General features: G+C 41.8%; 1 protein-coding gene across 1 annotated transcript; it reads left to right on the top strand.

Annotated features, from left to right (window-relative positions):
• Positions 1-68: 68 nt before the first annotated feature.
• On the top strand, positions 69-22,396 carry CDCA8 (cell division cycle associated 8). Its single transcript, XM_072610005.1, has 10 exons — positions 69-456; positions 4,193-4,321; positions 4,795-4,835; positions 13,478-13,550; positions 14,828-14,907; positions 15,835-15,899; positions 17,203-17,298; positions 18,393-18,519; positions 20,998-21,084; positions 21,572-22,396. Exons 1-10 carry the CDS (start codon positions 360-362, stop codon positions 21,614-21,616), a joined length of 840 nt encoding a protein of 279 aa, XP_072466106.1. The 5' UTR covers positions 69-359; the 3' UTR covers positions 21,617-22,396.
• The last annotated feature ends 922 nt before the right edge of the window (positions 22,397-23,318 follow it).

Genomic DNA, 23,318 nt, shown 5'->3' with positions numbered 1-23,318 from the left:
GGCTGGTCCGATTGCGGAAGCGCCTGATGATTGGCTCTCCCGATAACCCCTCGCGCCCGCTCTAGAGCGGGACTTCTTATTGGCTGTCAAGGGGCGGTTGAGTTTGAATCCGCAGACCGAGACAGCGCCTCCATTTAACTTCCGTGAGACCGGTGGGTGGGCCCGATTTGCTCACTGCGGACTTCTTCGGGACCTGGTTCTTCTCGGCAGTAAGGGGTCGGACCGGAACAGTCTGCTTTTCCTCGGGCGCGGGAGCACTATCTGCTGGGGCTGACCTCTCCGGGTGCCCGACCGCCTCTCGCGCCGCCGCCGCCGCTCCGGTCTGCCGGGTCGCGCGGCCTCTTCTCCGCCTCGGCACCATGGCCCCGTCGAAGAAGGCCTCGAGCCGGACGACCAAGAAGAACGCGGTGCGGGGCAGAAAGCTCGCCTCTTTCCTCAAAGACTTCGACCGTGAAGGTAACTCTACAGGCCCCGGGGCCCGGAGGAGGGAGACCAAAGGAGTCGACTAGGTGCCCCCGCGGAGAAGGGGAGGGGGTGAGCGAGGCCGAGGCGGAAGGGGGAGGGGCGCCTGCGCTCGCGTTGCCCTGGTAACCGCGGAACGCGTCGGCGGGGGAGGGGTGAGCCCCGAATCCGCTACCCCCCCAGTTATTTACCTGCGCCTGCTCGGAGGGCGAGACGGGTCTTTCAAAGCATCTTCCCACACTGCTGCGGATACTGGGACCAAAGCAGAAACTGCCCCTGCCCGCCCGGAGCTGGCTTTCTTTCGGGGGAGAGGGCGACAGCGGTATGCAAATATCATATTAGTAATCTCGGGAACCTGATCGGAGCCCTTCCCCAGGACCCTTAGGTCCCCATGCTCCAACTTCCTGCTCTATGTAAAATCAGTACCAGGTAATGTGGTGGGGAAGGAGGGGTCGAAGAAGCAGAAAAGACATTTTTAACTCATTTTTGAAGGACACAAGGAATTCTTAACTGGGGGAGATGAGGAGGGAAGGGTCGCATTTCAGACAGGGGGAATTGTTTAATGCCAAGTCGTGAAAATGGGAGATGGGGGAAGGTCAGTTCGTCGGGATTGTAGTAGAGTATGGGGAGTGGGGTGACATATAATTAGGCAGGAAAGGTCTGTTGGATCAGATTGTGAAAGACTTTAACTTCCAAACAAGAGCTTATCCTGTGTCCCAAAAGTCTTAGTGCACTTTAAAAGCTTTATTAATGTCTCGTTTTAAAGCTTGCGATGTGTATTAAGACTTTTGGGACACCAAAAGTGACCAGATTGGATAAGTGTCGATCCGAGAGGTGTTGGAGTTTGAATGGGGGAGTGATGTGGTCAGACCTTTCCTTAAGGAAAATCCCTTTGGCTGCCGTGTGGAAGTGTAATCCTTTCGAGGAACTTTTTTGAAGTCACTGAGAAAACTCAGCAAGATGTGTTCTGAGCCCTCAGAGGGCTCCATGTATGGCAGAAGATATGAAACAAAGATGCAGTATTATAAAATTAAGCTCGAAAATGGGGGCTTTTCTGGGTTTTTTCGTTCTTTGTATCCTCCACCTTAGTGTAGTCCCTGGCATACAGTAGGTGCTTAATAAATGTTTGTCAGTTGATCTAAGCGTATAAGAAGCAGTACAGAAGGTTCTTTGAAGTTTGAGAAAGGGGAGAGACCTGGACTGGGGCTCAAAAGGTCTTTGTTTTCTTGGCATTGCCACTAACTTGTTCTATGACTTAGATCACTTATCCCTGAGACTTTGTTTCAGTTCTGGAAAATGAGAAGGCTAAAAATCATTCCGAGGAACATCCATCTATCTAACTATGAGACAGTGGTAATTATGTAAATGAGGTAAAAATGATTTCCCCACAGTACGATTACAGAAACAAAAATATTGCGTTGATTCACATTTACTTCAGTGTTTCATTTGCAGTTACTCATTAGTATAGAGACTCCTTTGAGAAGTGTAGCGCATAGCACGTCATTGCATCTTCTGTAATTCTTGCCCATATCCTTCCACACACCCTGGATAAAGGCTCTAATCATTATCCTGAAGTCTTTTTTTCTAGTTCTTTTAATGTTTTTTGAATACTAATGTAGCACTTAGACTACCCATCCAGTATCCCTCTAATTACATACCTAATCTTACCTCTTTTTCTTTTCAAATATGTTCTTTTTCTATATTTTACAACATCATAATCATATAAAGTTTGCAAAGTACATTACATATATTATCTCCTATGATTTTCACAACTGTCTATACTCTATCCTCACTGTGCATCTTTCCATTGGCTCACTCACAGTTTAGGTTTTTCAGAAATTATGATGTTTGATTCTCAACTACATAATACCATTGGGAGAATATTAGTATTAAAAAGATGGGCTTTGACAATAAGTAAGCAGCTTAGGGTAGTTGAAAATGCTACATAGTTTCCCAAATGCAATATGACCCAGTTTTCTAGTTAATTTTGAGCTCAAGGTAGACGTGTTATCCATCCAACTTCATGTTATTACATGAAATGATGTGCATTCTTTATACACTTAGGTTTTTTTCCCCTATGTGAATAATTAGATCAACCTCTTTCAAGTAGTCGTGGTTTTTATTAGGGAGTTTCCAACAAGAAAGCTGCCATAGGTATGCCGTAGTCCGTGATTGGTAGGTAGATGAAGCCACAAAGATAACTTTGCTCAGTGAACTTCTATCAGTATTTAAAAAGGCATAAAATAGGATGACACCCAAGCCCATGATTGACGCTAGACTTGGAGTCAGATTGATCTGAGTGCCTGCTCCAGCAGTTGACAGCTGTGTAACCACACACAGATCTTTTAGCAAGTATGAACCTCAGTTTCATCTGTAAAATGAGGATAGTAATACCTGTGTGAAGGATCAAATGTAAAGAACTTTGAAAACAATGAGGGCAATAGAAATGTGAATTGTTACGATTCTCCAAAAGTTTCTTGCCAATACCATGGAAGATGTTTTGTGCAAAGGCCAAACAGAACAAGGAGTTGGTAGATTCTGAGATTGGCTAGAGGCTTCTCTTTGGAAAGAATATGTAGGTTTTATTCAGCCCTGAGACCTTCTGCTATGCCAAACCTTGACTGGATATTCTTTAAGTTGAACAGTATTTAATGATGCTTTTTCCCTTATACTTGTTATTAACTAAAGAATTTTAGTTCTAGTACTTTTGTGTTCAGTTTCATTTGGTCATCCAGCTGAATGTTTGTCATCCCTTACTCTAGGAATGTTTTTAGAGTAATGTGAAATACTTGATCAGTTGCACAACTCTTACAATGCATGAGGCCCATATTAAAGTGAGGCAATTTTGTTAAATTTAATGTAATTCTATTACAGTTGCTGTTGTGATGGTTTAAAAAAAAGTTATTGCACAAAATCCTTAAATCAGAATCACTTGATTTGTTTCATTATTTTCATTATTTGCAAAGTTACATCCCTGTTTTTTTAAATAGGTATACCGAAAGACCCAATGTGGTCTGAAGGCTTTTGGTCTCCCAACCCTCAATAATTCCCATTATCTCTGAAATCTCTGATTCATTTTTGCTAGAAAAAGGATCAAAGATGACTGTTGATATTAGCATTCTTTTGTACAATGAAAGTGTGGTAAGACTGGAGTTTAGAATCTGTGTTTCAGTTCAGGCTTTTACCACTATCTTGCTATGGGATCTTGGCCATATTACCTGTCTAAACCTCAGCTTTCTCTTTTTTAAAATAGGACAGTAGTACTTGTCTTGGCTACCTGCCAGGTTTGTTGTGAGAAAAGAACTGCATGAACGTAAATCCTTCTATTTACATCGACACCTCGATCTGAGTGGCTAGACAGTTTCTTATAACCATCTCAGACAGTGTCTCCTATTGCCCCTCTTCCCTTTAACCCTAGGAACTGCTCTGCCTGAGGTGAGGTGACTGATTGGGATGCTGTAGAGCCACTTTATTGAAGGATGTATATTTTTGTAGGAGATCCATGGATAACAGGAAAATCTGGAATCCAGAGCTAGAAGGATCATCTTTAATTATGTCTCAGAAACCAGGATTGTCGACTTAACTGGAACTGGGGGTAGGGTTTGTTACCAAGTAGTTTGAAGATGGAAGAAAGGTTCATTTCTAAAGTGCATAAAGTTATTAAGGCTTGCAATTTTATGTAAAATGACCTGTTCCCGTTCTGTTGTTTTTTTTTAATCCCTTCTTATAGTACAAATTAGATCGAAGCAAATACAGTCAGATGCTCAGAACCTCGTCAAAGAAGTAGACAATCTTTACAACATTGAAATCCTCCGACTTCCCAAGGCGCTTAGAGAGATGAATTGGCGTGAATATTTTGGTAAGATGTTGCACCTCTTCTAGTTCCTAACTGAAGTGTGGAGGCATTTTGAGGCTCACATAGTGGCCCAGGTTCCTTGAGCTTAGAGAATAGCTGCTGCTATTTATGGTAGTTTTTACAAGGTTGTCAGAAACTTTGAAAACTGAAGCAATGAAGAATGTAAAGTGACAGTGGCTGTAGCCAATATACAAAGGTCTTCCTAAAGCACTATTGTCAGCAGCATTTTGAAATGATTACTGGATAATGAGAATCGTAGTTTGCAAAGAGGTATACAGATTACCAGCAGTCCTCCATTTTAAAACCCAGTGGGCCTTATTTATTGACTGGTTACCTTAATCTTCCAACTTTTTCTAAATACTTAAGTAGCTTCTTGGCAAAGCTACTACATTAAGTAGAGTCTTCCAGAGATGCTTCTGTTGAGTAAATGTTTGTCCACATGTATTGGTTACTAAAGAAAAATGTTCTTTTTGCAGCTCTAGGAGGAAGCAAACAGGCCCTGGAAGAAGTAGCAACAGTAAGTGATTTGTCTCATTTGATTTTAGTGGGATGTTTCTCTTTATCAAACCCAGGAATATTTGTTGAACTATTCTGCCCAAGGCAGTGTGAAGAGTACATTACATAGATATAGCCAGTAGAGACAGTAGGACTTCTGGGCTCCTCAGGGATTCTGCTGTTCTAGTGGCTTTGTTTGTTTTGTTGACAGCTTTTGTCTATTACTTAACTGTAAGTTCATGACAGCTACCCTCCATAAACCATACCAAGTAACAAAAAGAAAACAGACTGTATTTTGACAGCATGTACAACAATCTGTGCCTGTACCTCTCTCGTGAGAGGAGGGAAATATACTTCATCATTGGTACCGTGGATCCAAGATCAGTACTGTATTTAATCTGAAATTTGATGTCTTTTAATATTGTTTTTATATATTATTGTAGTCAAATATATTATTTATTTAGTTCTGCTTACTTCACACTGCATTGGTTGGTAAAAATCTTCCCTTTTTTTGGAATCCTGACATTCATCATTTCTTAATGGTGTGATAATATTCTGTTACATTTACGTGCCACAATTTGGGCTGGTTGTGGTGATGCGCTGGACGTGGTCCCTGCTACCAAAGCTGAGGCTGATGGGTTGCTTATGCCTGGGATTACTGAGCCAAAGGAGGGCTAAGGGCCAGTCAGGTGTCTGAATTGAATCCAGCATCAATATGTTGGGCTGCCTGGAGCAGAGGGCCACCAAACTGCCTGAGGGCTCACTTGGCCCAGATTGGAAACAGAACAGGTCCAAGCTTCCATGCTAATCTGCTTGATATCAGATCAAGCTGTACTTCGAACCTGCTCAAGTTAGAAAAACTCAGTCTTCCCCCAAAAAGCCACAGTTTATCTGACTGTTTATTCCCCAGTCAATGGGCTCTCACTATTTCTAATTCTTGCTGCCACAAAAAATGTTTCTGTGAATATTGTGATACACATTGGACTTTTTCTGTCTTTAATCTCTTTTCATTATAAATTTAGTACAGAGATTGCTGGGGTCAGAAAGTATGAAGAGTTAAGCACTTTTCCTCTTATTTCAAGTTGTTTTCTAGAAGTGTTGAAAACTGCTGTTTCCCCCTGATAGTAAATTATGTGCCTGACTTTTCATAACACTGTAGCATTGACCATTTTTATTTTGCAGTGTTACCAGCTTGATGAGTATGCAGTAAAACCTCACGGTTATTTTAACTTGCATCTGATGAGGAATTTGGAACTTGGTACATGATAATTTATAACTTATATTTCTTCTTTTGAAAACCATTCATATCTTTTGAACACTTATCTACTGGGGTAGGGCTGTTAGTCTTACAAGTTTGCTTAAATTCTTCCTATATCTTGGGTATATGGCAGTTTTATCAGAGGTGCTTGACAACAAAGATTTTTTTCCTCAATTAGGCTTCTCATCTACTTATTCTTTGTTCCTATAAAATTATTTAATCAAAATTGTCCATTTTTCTTGTTTGCCTACAAAATTCCCCCCAGCCATGATTGTGAAAGTTATCTCCTTCTATTCTCTAGCCTTCTTTTTAAAAATAATGTGGCCTTTTATTTTTAGATTGTATCTTTTAGATTTATTTATTTATTTATTTAGATCTGGCTCTTATTGTGATATAAAATGCCAGGCTTAACCCTATTTTCTGCCAAATTACTTTTCAGTCTTCCCAGAAGTTTTGTCAAATAAGGAATTCTTCCCCTACTATTTCTTGGCTTTGTTGAACTATATACTATTGTGTTTATTTGCTTCAGGATTGTTGTCTGTTTTGATAAACTCTTAAGGGTGATGGCTTGTTCTGCTTCCTGTGTCCTTTGTAGTGCCTGGATTTGAGTTCTCCAGTGGGATTAGGTAATCTCAAACCCAGATTTATTTTTAAATTGATTTACCTGTTGCACCCTTTTTTATTACATAGGCCTTGGGATAAAACACATAATTTGTTTAGATTCTTAACCATTGGACTTTGCCAACCGTAAAATGATTGAAGCCATGATTCTCTGCCTTGAGTTGTTGTAGACTCATAGTTTTCAATTCAGAAGGAACTTCAGGTCATCTAGTTCAGCCTATTCCAAAAGCTCTGGTCCCCTGTCTGTGTGACATTCTTAACAAATGTTTGTCTAGCCTTTGCTTAAAGCCTCCATTGATGGGAACCATATCTAGTTGAACTGAAAAGGACTAAGAACCAGGAGGAGGACTGGAAAGAAGCAGGAGAGATAACACATCCTCATACTGTGGGGTGCTTAGTGCTTCACCACTTGTGTACAAAGTACTCAGCTTCATGTGACTGTTATAGTCCTCCTAAGAGAGGCAAGTGTTACTGTCTCCATATTACAGCTGAGGAACCTGGAGGCTTTAAAATCACATAGTAAGAGGAAGATCCAGATCTTGAACTGCACAAAGGGCTTAGGCACATAAAACAGAACTTTCCTAAACATAACAACATAAAAGGGCTTTGACAACCAAAGAGGAAGATGCTATGGTTATGGCATAGCTTACCGGGGAGAGGAGCAAGTCTTATGCCTGGCCAGCAGGCTGCTCGTCCTCCTGTGGAGCTCGTGAGTAAGAGAACGAGGCGGGAGAGCGGGTCAGTGAAGCAACTCCGATTTATTCAAGCAAGCACTCTGATTATAGTCTTTGCCAGCTAGCCCAGTGAACCATGGTAACACACCTAAACAAACCTGAAACTTAGAAATGAACACAAGCTGGAACTATAGTGACAACAACAAACCAGGGGTGGAGCCGTCCCTTCCAGCGCCATCTTGTTCACCCTTCCCTGCTCCGGACTCAGTTTACCTGATGTCCATCAGTGTGGCATCCCAGATGGTGTGGCGGTCAGCGCCCCTTACAGAAGAGATCCACATTCTTCCAGCAGCAAACTAATGTGATCTAGATGTGAGGTTTGGAGGGAGATGTGCTGGGAGAGAGTGATGTCATTGTATGAAGGATGAGTCTAAGGAGTGTCACGGGGCCCATAGGCCTCTGGTTTTTGTGTTTTCTTTCATTGCAGTGGGAGAGCTGGGCAGTGGAAGGGCCCATATTTATCAGAATACAGTGAGCTAAATGGGTCGTAACATGTGCCTTGGCTTTTTGCTTTAAAGAGCAGCACATAGTTTCCTTGGTTATGACCAAATTCCAGTTCATTTTAGCTTCATAAGTTTGTATGAATTAACTTGTTTTTAAGTAATTGATGTCCATACACTTTGACCCAGAGATCCTACTGCTAGGCATAAATGTCAAAAGAGGTCAAAGCTCGTCAAGTTGATAGGTATTCATTAAGCACCAGTTTTAGGTAGAAGAGCCAAAATGGTAGGGTACAAGGATACAATCAATGCACTTGAGTTCTTGTCCACAACTACTTCAAACAGATTTGTAACATGCACTATACTGAATCCTGATGAAGAAATCCAGAAAAAGTCAGAGTGAGTGACAGTTTTTTATCTAGCCCAGGTTAGCATAAACAGAGAACAGATACTGGAGACAGATTCAGGACAGGAGCACAAAGCAAACAGCACTCAAGTGCCCAGAGAGAAGCTGCACACCAGCATAAAAAGAGGTCTCAGACCCATTCTGGGGCGCCCCTAGACTCACGCTGGGGCACTACAATGGGGACAAGTGCCAAGTGGCAGCTTTGTTGATCACTGCCCAAGATGGAGTGAGAAGGGGACCTTTGTACAGTGTAGAGAGACCCTGGGTGATATACTGAGAAAGGAGGAATTTGAGTCCTCTGTCACAAATCAGGGTCTTCCAGCATCTGACCTAGCCTACAGTCAAGTAACCAAAGCAAGAAACCCAGACCAAAGTGGAGGGGACTGAGGGGGTCCTATGATTCTGCCATTTTGAACCAGCAAGAGCTTTCGGGTCATCTTACCAGGGTAGAGTCCAGCAGCATTCTGCTCTTGCATAGTTCTAAAGCTAGGTCTGGAAGTTGCAGACCTTAGAATAGGGGAGGACATAAGTCATATTTTGCCCTGGATCAGACCACTTGGGGAGCACTGAAATCCTAGAATACCAATAGCACTCTCAGTACCCCTAAGAAAGCAACAGCAGAACCAGCCCAGATCTTCTCTCCAGTAGTGCTGCAGACAGCCCAGCTCTAACATCATATCCAGAGTCAGGAAGTAGGCTGGAAGAACGGACAAACAACACAGGAACCAAAACATAGTGGGCTGTTATGGTGGTAGGTATGTTCAGGATATAGACACAGAAGAAGCAAATGACTCCGAACATCTACAAGCATTGCCTTAAGAAAACACAGCCTGGACAAAAACTCAACTAGAATTCCTTGAAGAGATGAAACAAGTGTTGAAAAAAATTTTTTTAATAAGTGGAATGAGAACACTTGAGGAAATGTTAGAGAAGAAAGATTTAGAAAGAGAATTAACAGCATGGCACAAGAGGTACAAAACCTTGCCCAAGCGATAAACTCCCTGAAAATTCAAATGGACCAAATAGAAATCAATCACTTGATGAGGCCATAAGAAATATTAAATCCAAATCAAAAGACTAAATAAAGGAAGAAAGTATAAAGTATCTTATAGCAAAAACAATCGACCTGGAAAACATCAAAGAGAAACAAATTAAGAATCATTGGACTACCTGAAAGCTGAAAGCTGTGGCCAAAATCAGAATCTAGGTGTCCTATTTTAAGAAATCTTGAAAACCAAGCAAATCTCTCAGAACCAAAGGGCAAGGTAGAATAAGAATCTAACATTCACCTCCTGAAAGAACTCCCAAAAGAAAACTTCCAGGAACATCATAGCCAAAATCCAGAGATTCCAGGTCAAAGGAAAAATGCTACAAGCAGCCAGAGAGAAGAATTCAGGTACCTAAGGATTCAGAATCAGGATCATACACAATTTAGCAGCCCGCAGGATGAAGGAGCAGAGAACTTGGAATATAATATTTCCAGAAGGCAAAGGACATGGTCTTAACAGCCAAGCACAATTTATCTGGTAAAACTAAACATAATGCTACAGGGGAGGAAATGGACCTTTTAATGAAATAAAAGACTTCTAAATATTCCTGATGAAGAGACCAGAGTGGCAGGGAAACTCGAAGGTTTGAAGGGAAGCGTAAAAAGGTAAACATGAATAGACTGATAAAGGACTAAATGAGGATAAATTTTTCACTCAGATATGGGGAGATGATGCAAGTGACCCCTCTGAATCCTGTCATATCAGGGGTCATAGAGGGAGTCCAATTAGACAAGGCTCTAGAGTAGTTCTCAAGGAAAGAGGAAGATACTTCAGGGAGAAGCAAAAAGAAGGTTAGGGAAAATTACCTCAAATAATCAAAGTGCACAAGTAGATATCTATACAAACAAGAAGTAGGGGGAATGGGCAATATGTGAATCTCATTTTCCTCTTCACACACACACACACACACAAATAAGGATACAAAAATCCATTTTATTCATAAAGAAAATGGGAAAAGAGAAGAAGGGGAATTAAATGGAGGAGAGATTAAGGGAGGGATCAGTCCTAAGCAAAACAAACAAAGGATGTACAAAACTATACCTTTTTTTGAGGTATATGTCCATAAATTGGAGATGGATGAACAACTTTTGGTATATCATTGTGATGGAATATTAATGTGCTGAACTTTTATCAGTGTAATAACCATCCAGGATTCTAGAGAATGATGAAACATGCTTACCTACCTCCTGGTAGAGGCAAAAGACTCAGAATTCAGAATAAGACAAATTTGGGGGGGACAGATAAAGGCATTTTGGACATCTGTTTCAATCGTATACAGGTTTGTAATAGGTTTAGGGTTTTTTGTGTTCTCTTTTAGACAAATGGAAGAAGGCAGATCTTGGCTAATTAAAACAACAAATTTTTTTATGTGCCGGTTGCTGTGCTAAGGCATTGTAGATATGAAAAAAGGCAAAAGACAGTCCCTGAACTCAAGAATCTCACAATTTTAATGGGGGGGAGACAATAGGAAAACAACTATTTACAAGTAACACTGTAGACAGACTAAATTGGAAATAAGCTCAGAAGAAAGGCACTAAAGTTAAGGAAGATCAGAAAAGACTTCTCAGAAGAGTGGTATTTTTGCTGAGACTTGTAGGCAGTCAGGAGACCGAGGTGAAGAGAGAGAGAATTCTAGGAAAATTCTTGGGAGAGAGTCAGTGAAAATTCATGGAGTCAGAGATGGAGTATCTTGTTCCAGGAATGGCAAGGATGCCAAAATCACTGTTCATCACATATGTGGAAGAGGGTAAGGTATAAGAAGACTTGGAAAAGTAGGAAGGGACCAGGTTATGAAGGTCAGAAAAGCCAGAAGATTTTAAAAATTGCATCTTGCAGGCAATAGGAAGCCACAGGAATGGGTTGATAGGAATGAATGGATAGATAAATATGTATAGACAGTTTCCATTTGTAATAAAAAATATATATCAGTAACAGACTGCAATCAAAATAGATGCCCATGGATGTACATGAAGGAAAATTACTGTACCATAAGAAGAGTATGAGGAAATCAGAAAAATTATGTGAAATTATATAAAGTGAAACCTTAGTTCAATTAACAAACATTTTATTAAATGTCTACTATGTGCTAAACATTGTTCTAAGCTCTGGGGATGCAAATACAAAGAATGAAAAACATCCACTCAAAAAGAACTTCTGTTCCAATGGGGAAGATGACAAGTACACAGCTAAAGAAAGATCAAGAAAAAATACGAAGTGGTTAAAATGCAAGGGAAGGCGCTAGCACTTCAGAGAAGGTGTCAGGTAAAAGGGATCTTTGAGCTTCAGGGGAGGGAGGAAGGAAGTACATTCCAGGCGTTGGGGTGAGGATGACCAAAGCAAAGGCACAGTGATAGGAGATGGAATGTGCTAGAAGAGGAACAGAAGAAGGCCAGTTTGGCTGAATTATGAAATTTAGGAGAGAGAGTTATGTCCAATAAGCCCAGAAAGGAGACTGGGGCTAGGTTGTGAAGAGTTTTCAGAGGTAATTGGAGGCTTTTAATCCTAGAAGCAATAGGGAGTCACTGGAATTGATTGAGCAGTGGTGTCCCATTATCAAATCAGAGACGTGAGGCAGAGTCCACCCTACAAAGCTGCAGCGGTAATCCAGGCCGGAGATGATGAGGACCCAAACTGAGGGGGTAGCGGCCTGTGAAGAAGGAGTCAGGTCTGAGAGTTGTTTGGAAGGGAGAAATAGCAAGTTTTGACAACTCGGTGGATATTTGGAATATGGCAGAGTTGGGTGAATAGGATTCAATTCACCAAAGTTCACATCCCAGGAAGTTGGAGGAATAGTGATGATGCTCCAGCTGTAACCATGTACTTGGGAACAGCATGGACAAAAGTGGAACCTCAATGTTGTATAATAATAACCACACTTGAAACAGAAGAGAAGTGAGCATGTGCCTTTCTCCTTCTTTGCAGAAGTGAGAGGGGGAATGCCACCTTATTGCTGAGCTTGGTGTAGTGCTTGGCTTTGCTGAACTGCTTTTATCTAGAATTCTTTTTATAAGAGATAGCTCTCTAGGGGAGAGAGAAGGGATCGATACCATTTAAAGTCCCTGTGATAGGGACTATTTCCTTCTACTCTAAGAAGGGGGAAGACAGAGAAAACCACCGTTCTTTCATGTGACAGTGGAAAATCATTTAAAGAAAAAGGAAGGAGAGATAATCTTAACTTTTAGAGGTGATTGGAACAAGAGGGAAAATAACATCCAGCATGTTCAGTTTGTAACTTGTAAAATCTATGCTGCCTTCAGTACTTTTATAACCATTGGTTCAGATATATGTACTTAGCAGAGTATTGTGAGATACCTTGGGTGCTTAGCAAAGCAGGACATTTTGCCTTGACTGGATAAAGTACTCAGTCATACACCTCAGATCATGTGACCTTTTGCATTTTGAAATAAAAACAATATCAGGAAGCTCTTTTGTAAATTGTTAGAGTTTATTAAAATAAGGAAGAAATGTTAACTTCTAATCTAGCAATAATGCTCAGAAGAATATAATCTTCATGAAGGCAAAGACTGCCTTTTATTATTTTCCCATTAATATCCTCAATGTGCAATATAGTATCTTCTACATGCTTAGTGGAGTCAGTAGAATTTAAGATCCTTCAGGGCAAGGACTTTCATTTTCATCTGTGGTATCACTAGCATGTAGCTCAGTGCCTGTTGAAGAGTTACCTTCCAGGCGTGGGGGTGGATGTGTGTGCATGCGTGTGTGTGTGTGTGTCCGTCTGTGTCCATCCCTGGTGTGCGTGTGTGTATAAGTTAGCCATTAGATACCTTATCTGGCCACCAAAGTGGCATTAGGCCCAGGTAATATGTTAAGCCCCATGACTACCGACCACTTTTAATTAATTAAAGGCAGGGTTTATACTGCCTGGCTTTTGTGCTCAGTATTGAAAGGACTGTTATTAAAGAATGTTCCCTTTAGCTGTATTCACAGGTGATGAGTGGATCACTGAGTGACATTGTCCTCTGAAAGGGCAATAGCAATCTAGATATCCTGTCTGTGGGTGATCACGTTCATTTCAAAGGGCAAGGTGGCGGAGAGGCAAGAAGAGACTCTAAGAGGAAAACACATTCATCATCTCATGTTTCTCATTATTTGTGTACATTGATGTCTCTGGTGTTTTCTGACTGTTTTCTTTCAGGCTGACCTGGATATTACAGAGATAAATAAGCTGACAGCTGAAGCTATTCAGACGCCCTTGAAAGCCATCAGAGGTTGGTAGCTCTTCTCAGTCTCTTGTAATTTGGTTTTTGTCCCCACTCTTCTCCTAAAACAGTTCTCTGCAGTGATCTTTTCTGGACTGATAAAATTCATTGGCCTTTTCTTCGTCCCCATCCTTTTTCACCTTTCTGCCCTTGGCATTTTCTTCCTTTTTGTTTTTTATTACACTGCTCTCTCCTACTTCTCCTACCCATAGGACTGCTCTTCCCTGTGGAATCAATCACACATTTTCTGGTCCTTCCCTTACTGTGGGCATTCCCCAGTATTGCATCATAAGCCACCTCTTTGCATGTACCCTTTTGGAGATCTTATCAGTTACTTAGAATTCAGATATCATTTCTTTTACATATGACTCAGGTGTGTGTGTGTGTGTGTGTGTGTGTATGTATGTATGTATTCATTCATTCCTTGTCTGTATCTTGAACTCTGCTTCATCAACCCCTTTTTAGTTCTCCGCTAGGCTTGATGTAAGGAAAAGCTCCCCAACAGTTAAAATTGTCCAAATCTAGAACATCATGAAATAGTGGGTCCCCAAAAACTGGACAGGTTTTAAATAAAGGCTAAATGATCACCTGTCAGGGAGAGGATTGGCTGAACCACAGAAATGCTGGAGTCCCTCCCACCTCTGAGGCTGTGATCTCCCTGGATGTTCCACTGGCATCTTTAGCTTAGCGTGTGTACAATGGGCCTGAGGGTTCAGGCTGTTGTCACCTCTTTCCTGGACAGTGGTAGTGGTTAGATTCTGATTGAATTCCTTGCTTTCAGTCTCTCTCTCCTCTTCACCCTGCCCTCTGCAGAGCTGCCAGAATAATCTTTTTAAAAGTCCAAGAGGCACCTTGGTATAGCACAATGAGCACAGGCTATTGAAAGAGATGATATACTTACTAATTGTTACAAAATGTTTGCCTCTCAACTCCTCAAAAAAAAGTTCACTTAAGCAATTCGGTCTGTGTGTTGGGCAGCTAGTCAGTGAGTTGCTGGCTACTTTAATATAGATAATGGAAACAGAAAAGTGGGTGCTGCTCTGCCATGTATTAACTGTGTGACATCAGGCAAGTCATAAAGCTCTGCACAGAGGCAGTTGTACTCCATAGACAGCTAATGTGGCTAAGGGACTTGTGATGGGAAGGGCCACGTGTCTGTGCGTGGTTATCATTATTTAATACACCCAAAAAAGGCAGATTGTGTTTCGTCATTCTGAGTGACCAGTAATTGGGTTACATAAGTTAATTCCTTCTGGAGTCATGTCTATTTTAAATGTTCCTTTCAGCAAAGAAAGCAGTAAAAGTGGCTGAGATGATTAAAGAAGAAGAAGAAGAAACTGAAAATATTAATCCTCAGACCACAAAGGTAAGTTAGATCCTTGTGGGTCTAATGTCAGCTTCTGATTGTCTGTGTTGAGAATTGTCATTGGCTAATACCAAAAGCAAATAAATTAAATAGATATGGCACTTGAAAAGAGAAGACTTAAGTCAAATTTGCAAGCAGATGAAATCTAAAGAAGTCATGACTTTGATTTGAGAGTGCTTAGGTGAGGTGAGGAGATCTGGACATGGAGGGAAGGTTGGAAGGTTGTGTTTCCTCGCATCTTAACTTTCTGGAACCCTATTTGCATAAGTCAGCTAAGAGATTGGGAAAGAAGAAGCCAGAATATCTCCAACAGCTTCCATTTTTTCAACCTTAGAAAAAATATAAGGAACCAATCTTCCCTGTGACCTGTGCCCCATCTTTATACTGCGCTACTTGGGTTCTGAGCCTGTCTTTTGTCCTTAGGCATTTCACATCCCATGTCTTGGCCTGAGTTTTCTCTATCTATAAAATAATGAGTGAGCTAGACTACATGTTGCTCGCTCTGACATTCTATGTTTCTGTGTGGAAGAAGAATTAGTTTTCTTTTGGGCCCAGAGAGAAGGACCAGAAGCCATAGGTGAAAACTACAAAGAGGCAAGCTTGACATGATGTCATGCCAAGTTTTTGCAATTAGAGCAGTGCAGAAGTGGAATGGGCTACCTGGAGAGACTGTGCTTCTCCTCTATAGAGGTCTGCAAGCAGAGACTGGCCACTTATATTATGTGAAGCTTCCTTCTTGGCCACTGACATCCCAACTCACAAATTGTGTGACATATGAGTTGATGTGATCCTGTAATTCTAGGCTTTGGTCACTGCATTTCACAGGATGAATCTTTGTATTTGAGCTTAATTTTTTCCCCTAGATTTCTTTTCAGGACTTTTTATCTTTTCCATGTGTAACTTGAATCTTGTTTGTTTCTCTCTCAGGCAAAGAAGTGTCCAACAACCAAGAAGAGGACTCAGTCAGTGCGGGCAAATGGCAGGAGCAAAAGGCAATGTGGAGGGGGACTTATTGGGGGAACGGGGTTGGAGACCTTAAAATCCTCACATCTTTTGATTTGGAATGTAGACATGGAGAAGGTCTGAGCCCCTCTGACTCAGGCAGAGACTATTCTGCAGTAGGGATGTGTGACAAGTTGTCTCCTAGGCATCAGGGAAGTTAAGACTCTCCTCTTCCTGTGTTGGAGGCTAGGTAGTTGCTGTCTAGAAGCCCACATAGAAAAGGAGCAGAGAAAAGTAAGTCTAATCACTGGTTTGGCTTTGGACTGGAGCATAAAATAGGAAAGGCTGGAAAGACTAAGCTTAACTTCTAAGGATCCAGCGGGCCCATGGAGAGATTGCAAGAGGTCCAGGAATGTGGATGGGAAAAAGATACACCTTTCTTTTCTTTAGTTTCATTAGTTTCCCTTGTAATGGTATATATTTTATTTTATGCATTTAAGAACATTATTTTGAGAAGGAGTCTGTTACAACAAGAATAGACTAGACAAAGAGGCAGATTCAGGACTAGGGTTAGACTAGAGAGAGGCCTACCTAGGACTCAGTATGCAGCAGGTGAGGGTATGCAGCAAATGATCATTTTTATAAATGCATAATTTTTTAATAAAAGTTTCTCTTTTCATGGTTTTTTATTCTGTGATAAGTCATATGTATTGCTGTCCAGTGGAGGCTTTTAACTTCTGTTGTAACTTATTTTTCAAATCTTGCCAGGAATACTGATACCTTGTTCACACTGTAGTCTTTAGGACAGAGTAAAGAAAGAAAATTTTGGCAGACACTGTTAAAGGTTTTAAATCTGTGTCCATCTAACTTAATAGCACAAGACTATATTATATAATTCATGCTCAAAAATTCCCTCACATTCTAGTAAAGAAAGTTGGAGTGCTACTAGTTCACTGTCTACTAGTTCACAGATTCCTAATGGGAGAGGTGGAAAATAAATTTCTGGAAATAGTTATGACCTTATGGTTATGGCTTTTCAAAGAGAATATTCCTCCACCAATATTCAGCCATGGGGTGGTGACTGCTGAAGGTGAACCAGAAATCCGCTGATGATACAGTGAACCTGGCAGGCTGAAGGAGGATTCAGGAGGCTGGCCTAACAACGTGAACAGAATCGTTGAAACTGGCCTGGTAGGCCACTCTCTAGTCTAACCCTAGTCCTGAATCTGCCTCTTTGTCTAGTCTATTCTTGTTGTAACAGACCCCTTCTCAAAATAATGTTCTTTGATTCAAACAGATCAAGATTCTCTCTCATGGCAAAGTTTCTTACCAATGTTACTTTGATAAATACAGGTCAAACCAAAGTAGTCTTATTACTCCAGCCATGGGCAGATCTGATTTCTCCATGTTAGGACCAACTCCAGGCCTGACACCCAGGTTTGATTCCAGGTAAGGATTTTTAAATTACTTGAAGTTCAGTGATGACCCAAGTATTTAAAACTAGTCACCAGGGAGCAAACATTTGCAAAATTTACCTAATCCTTTAGTCTCCATAGTTTCTTTGGAGGATAAAGAAGACATGGGCTTTGCTTCCTTCTTCACTCAGCATTTACTTAGCAGCAGTGGAGACATCCCTGGGCTTAGAGAAAATCTGAGTTCAAATCTGTCCTCTGACCTAATCCTAATTGTGTGATCCAGGGCAAGTCTCTTAGCCAGTGACTGCCTCAATTTCCTCATCTTTAGAATTTGGATGATAATGAAAACACCTCCCTCCCAGGGTTGTTGTGAGGACCAAATGAGATCATCATTGGAAAGTGCTTCGCACAGTGCCTGGTACTGTGCAGATTCCATATAAATGTCAGCTGTTCGTTATTATTATTCTCCTAAGAACAGTTGGTGTTATCGTCAATAGCATTACAGGGATGAGCTATTTTATTCTCTCTAGGCATAGGTTAGAATGAGTAATGCCTCTGACATTATCAGGGAAAAACTCATGTATTGCCCCTTTTGGCCTTTGCTGATTCTAACCCAGAGGTTTGGAAGAAATGAGTGCCAACATTTTAATAATTTTTCCTTTTTCTTGTATAATAACCTCCATCATGAAAATGTTAGATTCCAGAGATCTTGTGATAGCATAATCTCCAAATCATCTCTCCCATGACATTTGAACAACTTATGGGAAGCATTTGGCTGCTCTTTTAAATAAAATGACCATGGTCTATTTCTGGTGATTTTTCTTTTTTTCTTTTTAGCAACCAGGTTTCATGGAGCTGAAAATTATACAGATGAGAATTTATTTTTCTAGTTGCATGTTTAGTAATTACAGCCTTTTTCTCCCAGGCAAGTTGTGTTTAGTCATATTCTGCTCAGAATTTTTCTAAATTTAACCTCACCTTCCTCTTAGAAGTGAGTAGTTTGGGAGAAAAAAAAGTAAGTGATTTAAGAACTGCAGCTTGAGCTAGGATTGGGCTAGAAGTGCTCATAATTCTTGCTTTAATTCACTGTAGTGGGCAGATTTCATAAAAACTTTCCTGCTTTTATAGGATCTTCAAGACCCCAGGCCTCCGTACCCCTGCAGCCAGAGAAAGGATTTACAGCATCTCTGTGAATGGCAGTCCCCTGGCTGATAGCAATGAGGTCTTCCTCACTGTGCCCATGGGCGACGGAGAGGTAAAAGAACAACATCTATAAGAGGGTGTTGGGGCCATTCTGTGTCCTCTGGGACTGTTATACTTACCTCCAGAGACATCTTTCCTATATATGCCTTGATCTCTGCTTTTAGCCGCATCTCCTGCCTAGTCTATGTCAGTGTTTCATGCTGGCTCCATGGGTGCCATTGTTACAAAAAACACTCTGACTTGAAAACTGCCCACTTCTGTATTATTTACGTGGCTTGATAGTTAACATAAGATATGCAAATTACAATCTTATTACCAGATTGAAAAGTTGAGCTTTACATCATGCCTATTAGACCTAAAACCCTGAGAGTTAAAAGCTCAGCAGCTGTGTTTTAACTACAGTGATGAACATAGGTGTACTGATATTCTGAGACAGAAAAGGGTGTGTCCTAAAAGGTCTTTTCCATTGGGAAATAAACATGTCTAAGTTCGCCTTGAAGCACATAGGCTGCTGCAGAGATAGCAGCATAGGCTGTGCTAAGGGTGGAGAACCTGTGGCTTTGAGGCCACATGTGGCCCTGGGAACCCATGTGACCCTCTAGGTGCTCAAGTGTGACCCTTTGACCGATCCAAACTTCACAGAACAAATCCCCTTAATAAAAGAATTTTGTCTTATAAAACTTGAACTCAGTCAAAAGGCTGCACCCAAGGACCTGGAAGGCCACATGTGGCCTTGAGGTCACAGATTTGGCTCTCTTCCAGCAGCTGCTCTACCTTGGCCAGCTTCTAGGCCAAGGGCTGTCAGAACAAATTCTTTTCCTAACATTCAACAAATACCTACTATGTGCTAAGCACTGTGCTCAGTGCTGGGGATATAGATAACAAAGAGTGAAAGAGCATTCCTCATTGTATTCTTTCGGGGGGGGGGGGGGGGGGTGACAAGTGGATTCTTTCCATTTCTACTTTGTTATTTGGTTCTAAGATATCTGGACAATGTTCTTTGCTTATTTCTTGAAACATGATGACTAGGCTCTTTTTGTTCATGACTTTCAAGTAGCCCGGTGATCCTCAAATTAGCTCTCCAGTCTTTTGACCTTGTTTTATTATTTTTTGATGTCTCATGGAGTCCTCAGTTTCCATTTGGTCAATTCTAATTTTCAGGGACTTATTTTCTTCAGTGAGGTTTTGTGCCGCTTTTTCTAAGCTGTTGGTTTTCTTTTCCTATGTTTCTTCCCTACCACTCTCCTTTAGTTTTTAAAATTATTTTTAACTCTTTATAAAAACTCTTGCTTTAACTAAGAATTCTTGTTGGACCTGTGCCCAAGCTGCATATTTCGTTGAGGCTGTTCTTGTAGCTGTTTTAAAGACATTCTCTTCTGTGTTTGTGACTTGAACTTCCTGTCCCCATAATAGCTGTTTATGATGGGATTCTTTTTTGGTTTGCTCATTCTTCCATCTGGCTTCTAGACTTTGGACTTGATGTTAATTCTGGGGTTCTGTGTACTTCTGGGGGCAATGTCTGGCCTGAGCTTCTGTCCTCTTGTATCCTTTTGCAGCTTTCATTACTTCCAAGGTTGTGTGACCCAGGGGAAGATCTGTTCATTACCTTTCTGGTCTTGAGTTCTGCAAGTTCCTGACCCAGGTGTGGGGTCTTTTGGCTTGTTCCTATTTGGGAGCTTCTTTAGACTGCTGCTCAACTTAATTACCGTTAGTCTGTTGGAAAGTTCTGTAGATTCAGAGCAGCTGAACTGCCAGTTCCCATTTGGTCTGGGCCTCCTGACCCTGGTTATTGTACTGCAGGCTTCCACATTGGCCTGGAGGCTAGAACTGAGTCCCTCTGTTCTCCTGGGTTCAGAAGCACATAACCACTATTTGATTCATAATTTGTTTCAGGCTTAGTATACAGCTAGGACCCATACACAAGACTGTTCTCTCTACCCTGGATCTGTGATTAGAACAGGGTAGTGGGCAACAGATGGTACCCATTCCTGTGCTAGTTCAGGGATCTTCAGGATCCCTTTCTCCCTGGTGCTATCTCTGGGCACTGGAATTCTCCATGCAATGTCTAGGCCAAACCCCACCCCAGGTGTCTGCAGGCTTCTGTCTGCCTCTCTAAGCCACTCTGAGCAGGAAAAAGGACTCACTGACTTTTTCTTGACTTTCCTAATCAGATGTCAGTCTGGTGCATTTTCTAGTTCTTTGTGGAGGACATTTAGTGGAGAGCTAGGCTGCACTGTTTCCTCTCACTCTACCATCTTTAACTTCACCCCACCCCCAAGAAAACTTTCTACTCATTACATTGTAATGGGGAAGACAGACAAACAAATGCATATCTACACATCCCGAAGAAATACAAAGAGAACAAAATCAGAATAGTTCAATACCAGCCTCAGGGAGGGGAGGACACACTAGAAGTTGGGGCATCAAGAAAAGCTTCATGTAGAAGGTGGTGGGTGAGTATGTTCTTGGGGTTCTCTGCTCTTCTGGATGCTAAGTCCTCAAATTTAACAATCCCTTTTCCTTCATACAGAGCATGCACTTATTGGCCAGTGATTTACAAAAGGTGGATCTGGCACATCTGGATCCAGAGGCCTTGGGAAACATTAAGAAGTTATCTGTAAGTCTTCTTAACTCTGTTTCATTGTAGTGTAGTCACTTTGGACACTGAGGAAAGTTACTCTCACCAAATGTATTCCCTTGATTTCTGGTTATGCTTAGAAGCATCTGTCAGTATCCAAAGTCACCAGAGCCTGAATTATGAGGGAGTATTGTCCCAGTAGACTCAGGCCTTCAAAGCCTGGTGAAGGAACCTGTTCTTGGTGCAGGGTGGGAAATCCACCTGCTCTAGAGGTAGCCTGACAGCTTTAAAACTCAGTCTGGAGGAGAGACTGGATGTGATGGGATTTAAAGGCTTGACCAGCTTTCTCCATGTACTTAAGCACCTTTCTCACTAGTGTTAGGGAATAATGTCTGTGAGAAGACCTAGAGAGGTGGTGATTTGCCCCAGAAGAGCACAGGGATTTGTGGGCATGAAATGCTCATGTACTAAATATCAAAAGGATGCCTGTCTTCTCTAGATAATTCATGTTTCACTTTTCTTTTAGAATCGGCTTGCTCAGATTTGCAGTAGCTTACGGACCCAAAAGTGAAGCTGAAATTCTTCAAGAAGCTCAAGCCAGTGGTGATGGGACTTACCGTGTGCAACTTTGCCATCTCCGCAGAATTTCTTCAGGCTCATTCATTTGGGTCCAGAGTTTTAATAAAGGGATTGACTGATCTTTTGACTGGTGGGATAGTAGAGATCATGGAGATACACGTGCCTTTGTCCTCATCCCCCTTCTGCCAAAACCCTCGGGGCAAAAACTTAAGGAGGACTGTCTGGCCACAGCCTCTTTCCCGCCTTACCAGCTGGTCAACCTCCAGCACTTCTTCCCCCAGTTGGGGATGTTGCAGCTATGGGATCTATAAAGCCATACTGCTACTACTCCTAGCTAAGTCGTATATCTTTCTATGGCTCAACATCCAGACTCCAGGGATCCCAAAGGCTTCTCTTTGTTCTCTCTTTCTCTTGGTCATCACCTCTGTGCCCCACACTGGGGCTGAGCAGCTAAAACTTGCATTGGAAGCAAGTATGGCAAGGATGGTGGTGCCATTTGACCACTGGGGAGCCCTCCAGTTTGCATCAAACCGGTTCCACTATTTGATTCATTTTTAGAACTGCAGGTTTTTGTCAGAAAGTTTTGGGGACCTAAGGCAGTGGTACCACATGCCACAAGAAATGGGCTTTGGCTGTGAGAGATGGGAAATGGCAGCAGCTGCAGCCTCTTCCTAACAACCACAGCAGCAGTAGCCCTCTTCCTCCTCTTCTGACCAAATGTGTTGAGAATTCTTTGTTTGTACCTGTCTTCAATAAATAAGCTTAAATAGTCGCTATCCTGTCTCTCTGAAAGTGACACAGCCTGGAGTGAGCTTAGGATTGTTTGTAGGCCAAGCATATGCCTAAGCCAAACGATTACTTGGGGACCAGGGTCGTCTCTTGGAGTTAAAGATGCAGATGTGAGGGGGAAAGCCTTGGCCCTATCAGCAGCTATGAAGCCACTCCAAACACACTTCTTTGCAGTAGCCCAATCTGGACTTTGCTAGCTCCCAACTTTTCCAGGTGGTAGAAGGACAAGGCTAGGGGCCTCTAGCCACCCTGGAGGAGAGAAACAAGCACATGCTGCTCCTCTAGCTTTGTGTTAGGCATTTTTCCCAGCAGATTTCCCATTTTGAAAGCTTCTGGCAGTGTGGGCATACGTGAAAGCCTAAGGAGAAAAAGTAACCTGTGGCAGGTTCTTAGCTGGCTACTTCCAGACAGTGTACATAGTGTACACACATGGAAGCAAATGTTTTCCATAATGTATGGTGCTGTCTGGCATCACATATGGGTCTCCCAGGTGTTGTCCATGTTCATCAAATATTAAAGGACCCTGAAGGCCTCAGGCCTTCTCAGGTGGATGAAGGACATTGGTGGAAGCCACTGACAGGTGAACAGGATGGCCAGATGGAGATAGGTTTTGGTCTACCGAGTTCACAGATAATTGGGAGAATTGAGGGGCCTTGTGTGTAAGCTGGCTCAGCCCATCTCATCATCCTGGTACAGTTTTCATCAAGTATCAGTTTGGGGTCATGGTGTCTTCTCACTGTTACCATCTACAAAAAGAACCATTACCCTTTCTCCTACCACCCTTGTCTCATCCTAGCTTCCTGTCTTTGGTGAGAGTACCACTGTTCTCATTTTCCCAGGCTACAGTGTTGTCTATTGCTTTGCTTGCTTCATCCTATTGTTGTTTTAGAGAGTCAACAAATATA

This window comes from Notamacropus eugenii, chromosome 5 (assembly GCF_028372415.1).
Source record: "Notamacropus eugenii isolate mMacEug1 chromosome 5, mMacEug1.pri_v2, whole genome shotgun sequence".
In the NCBI taxonomy this organism is placed as follows: Eukaryota; Metazoa; Chordata; class Mammalia; order Diprotodontia; family Macropodidae; genus Notamacropus; species Notamacropus eugenii.
Note: the sequence above shows the minus strand (reverse complement) of the source record. Positions and strands in the feature narration are given on the sequence as shown.

Coding starts and splice junctions, on each gene's coding strand:
- CDCA8 (XM_072610005.1), top strand. CDS start 360: ATGGCCCCGTCGAAGAAGGCCTCGAGCCGGACGACCAAGAAGAACGCG. Junction 14,908..15,834: donor TTAATCCTCAGACCACAAAG/GTAAGTTAGATC, acceptor TTTCTCTCTCAG/GCAAAGAAGTGTCCAACAAC. Junction 18,520..20,997: donor TGCCCATGGGCGACGGAGAG/GTAAAAGAACAA, acceptor TCCTTCATACAG/AGCATGCACTTATTGGCCAG.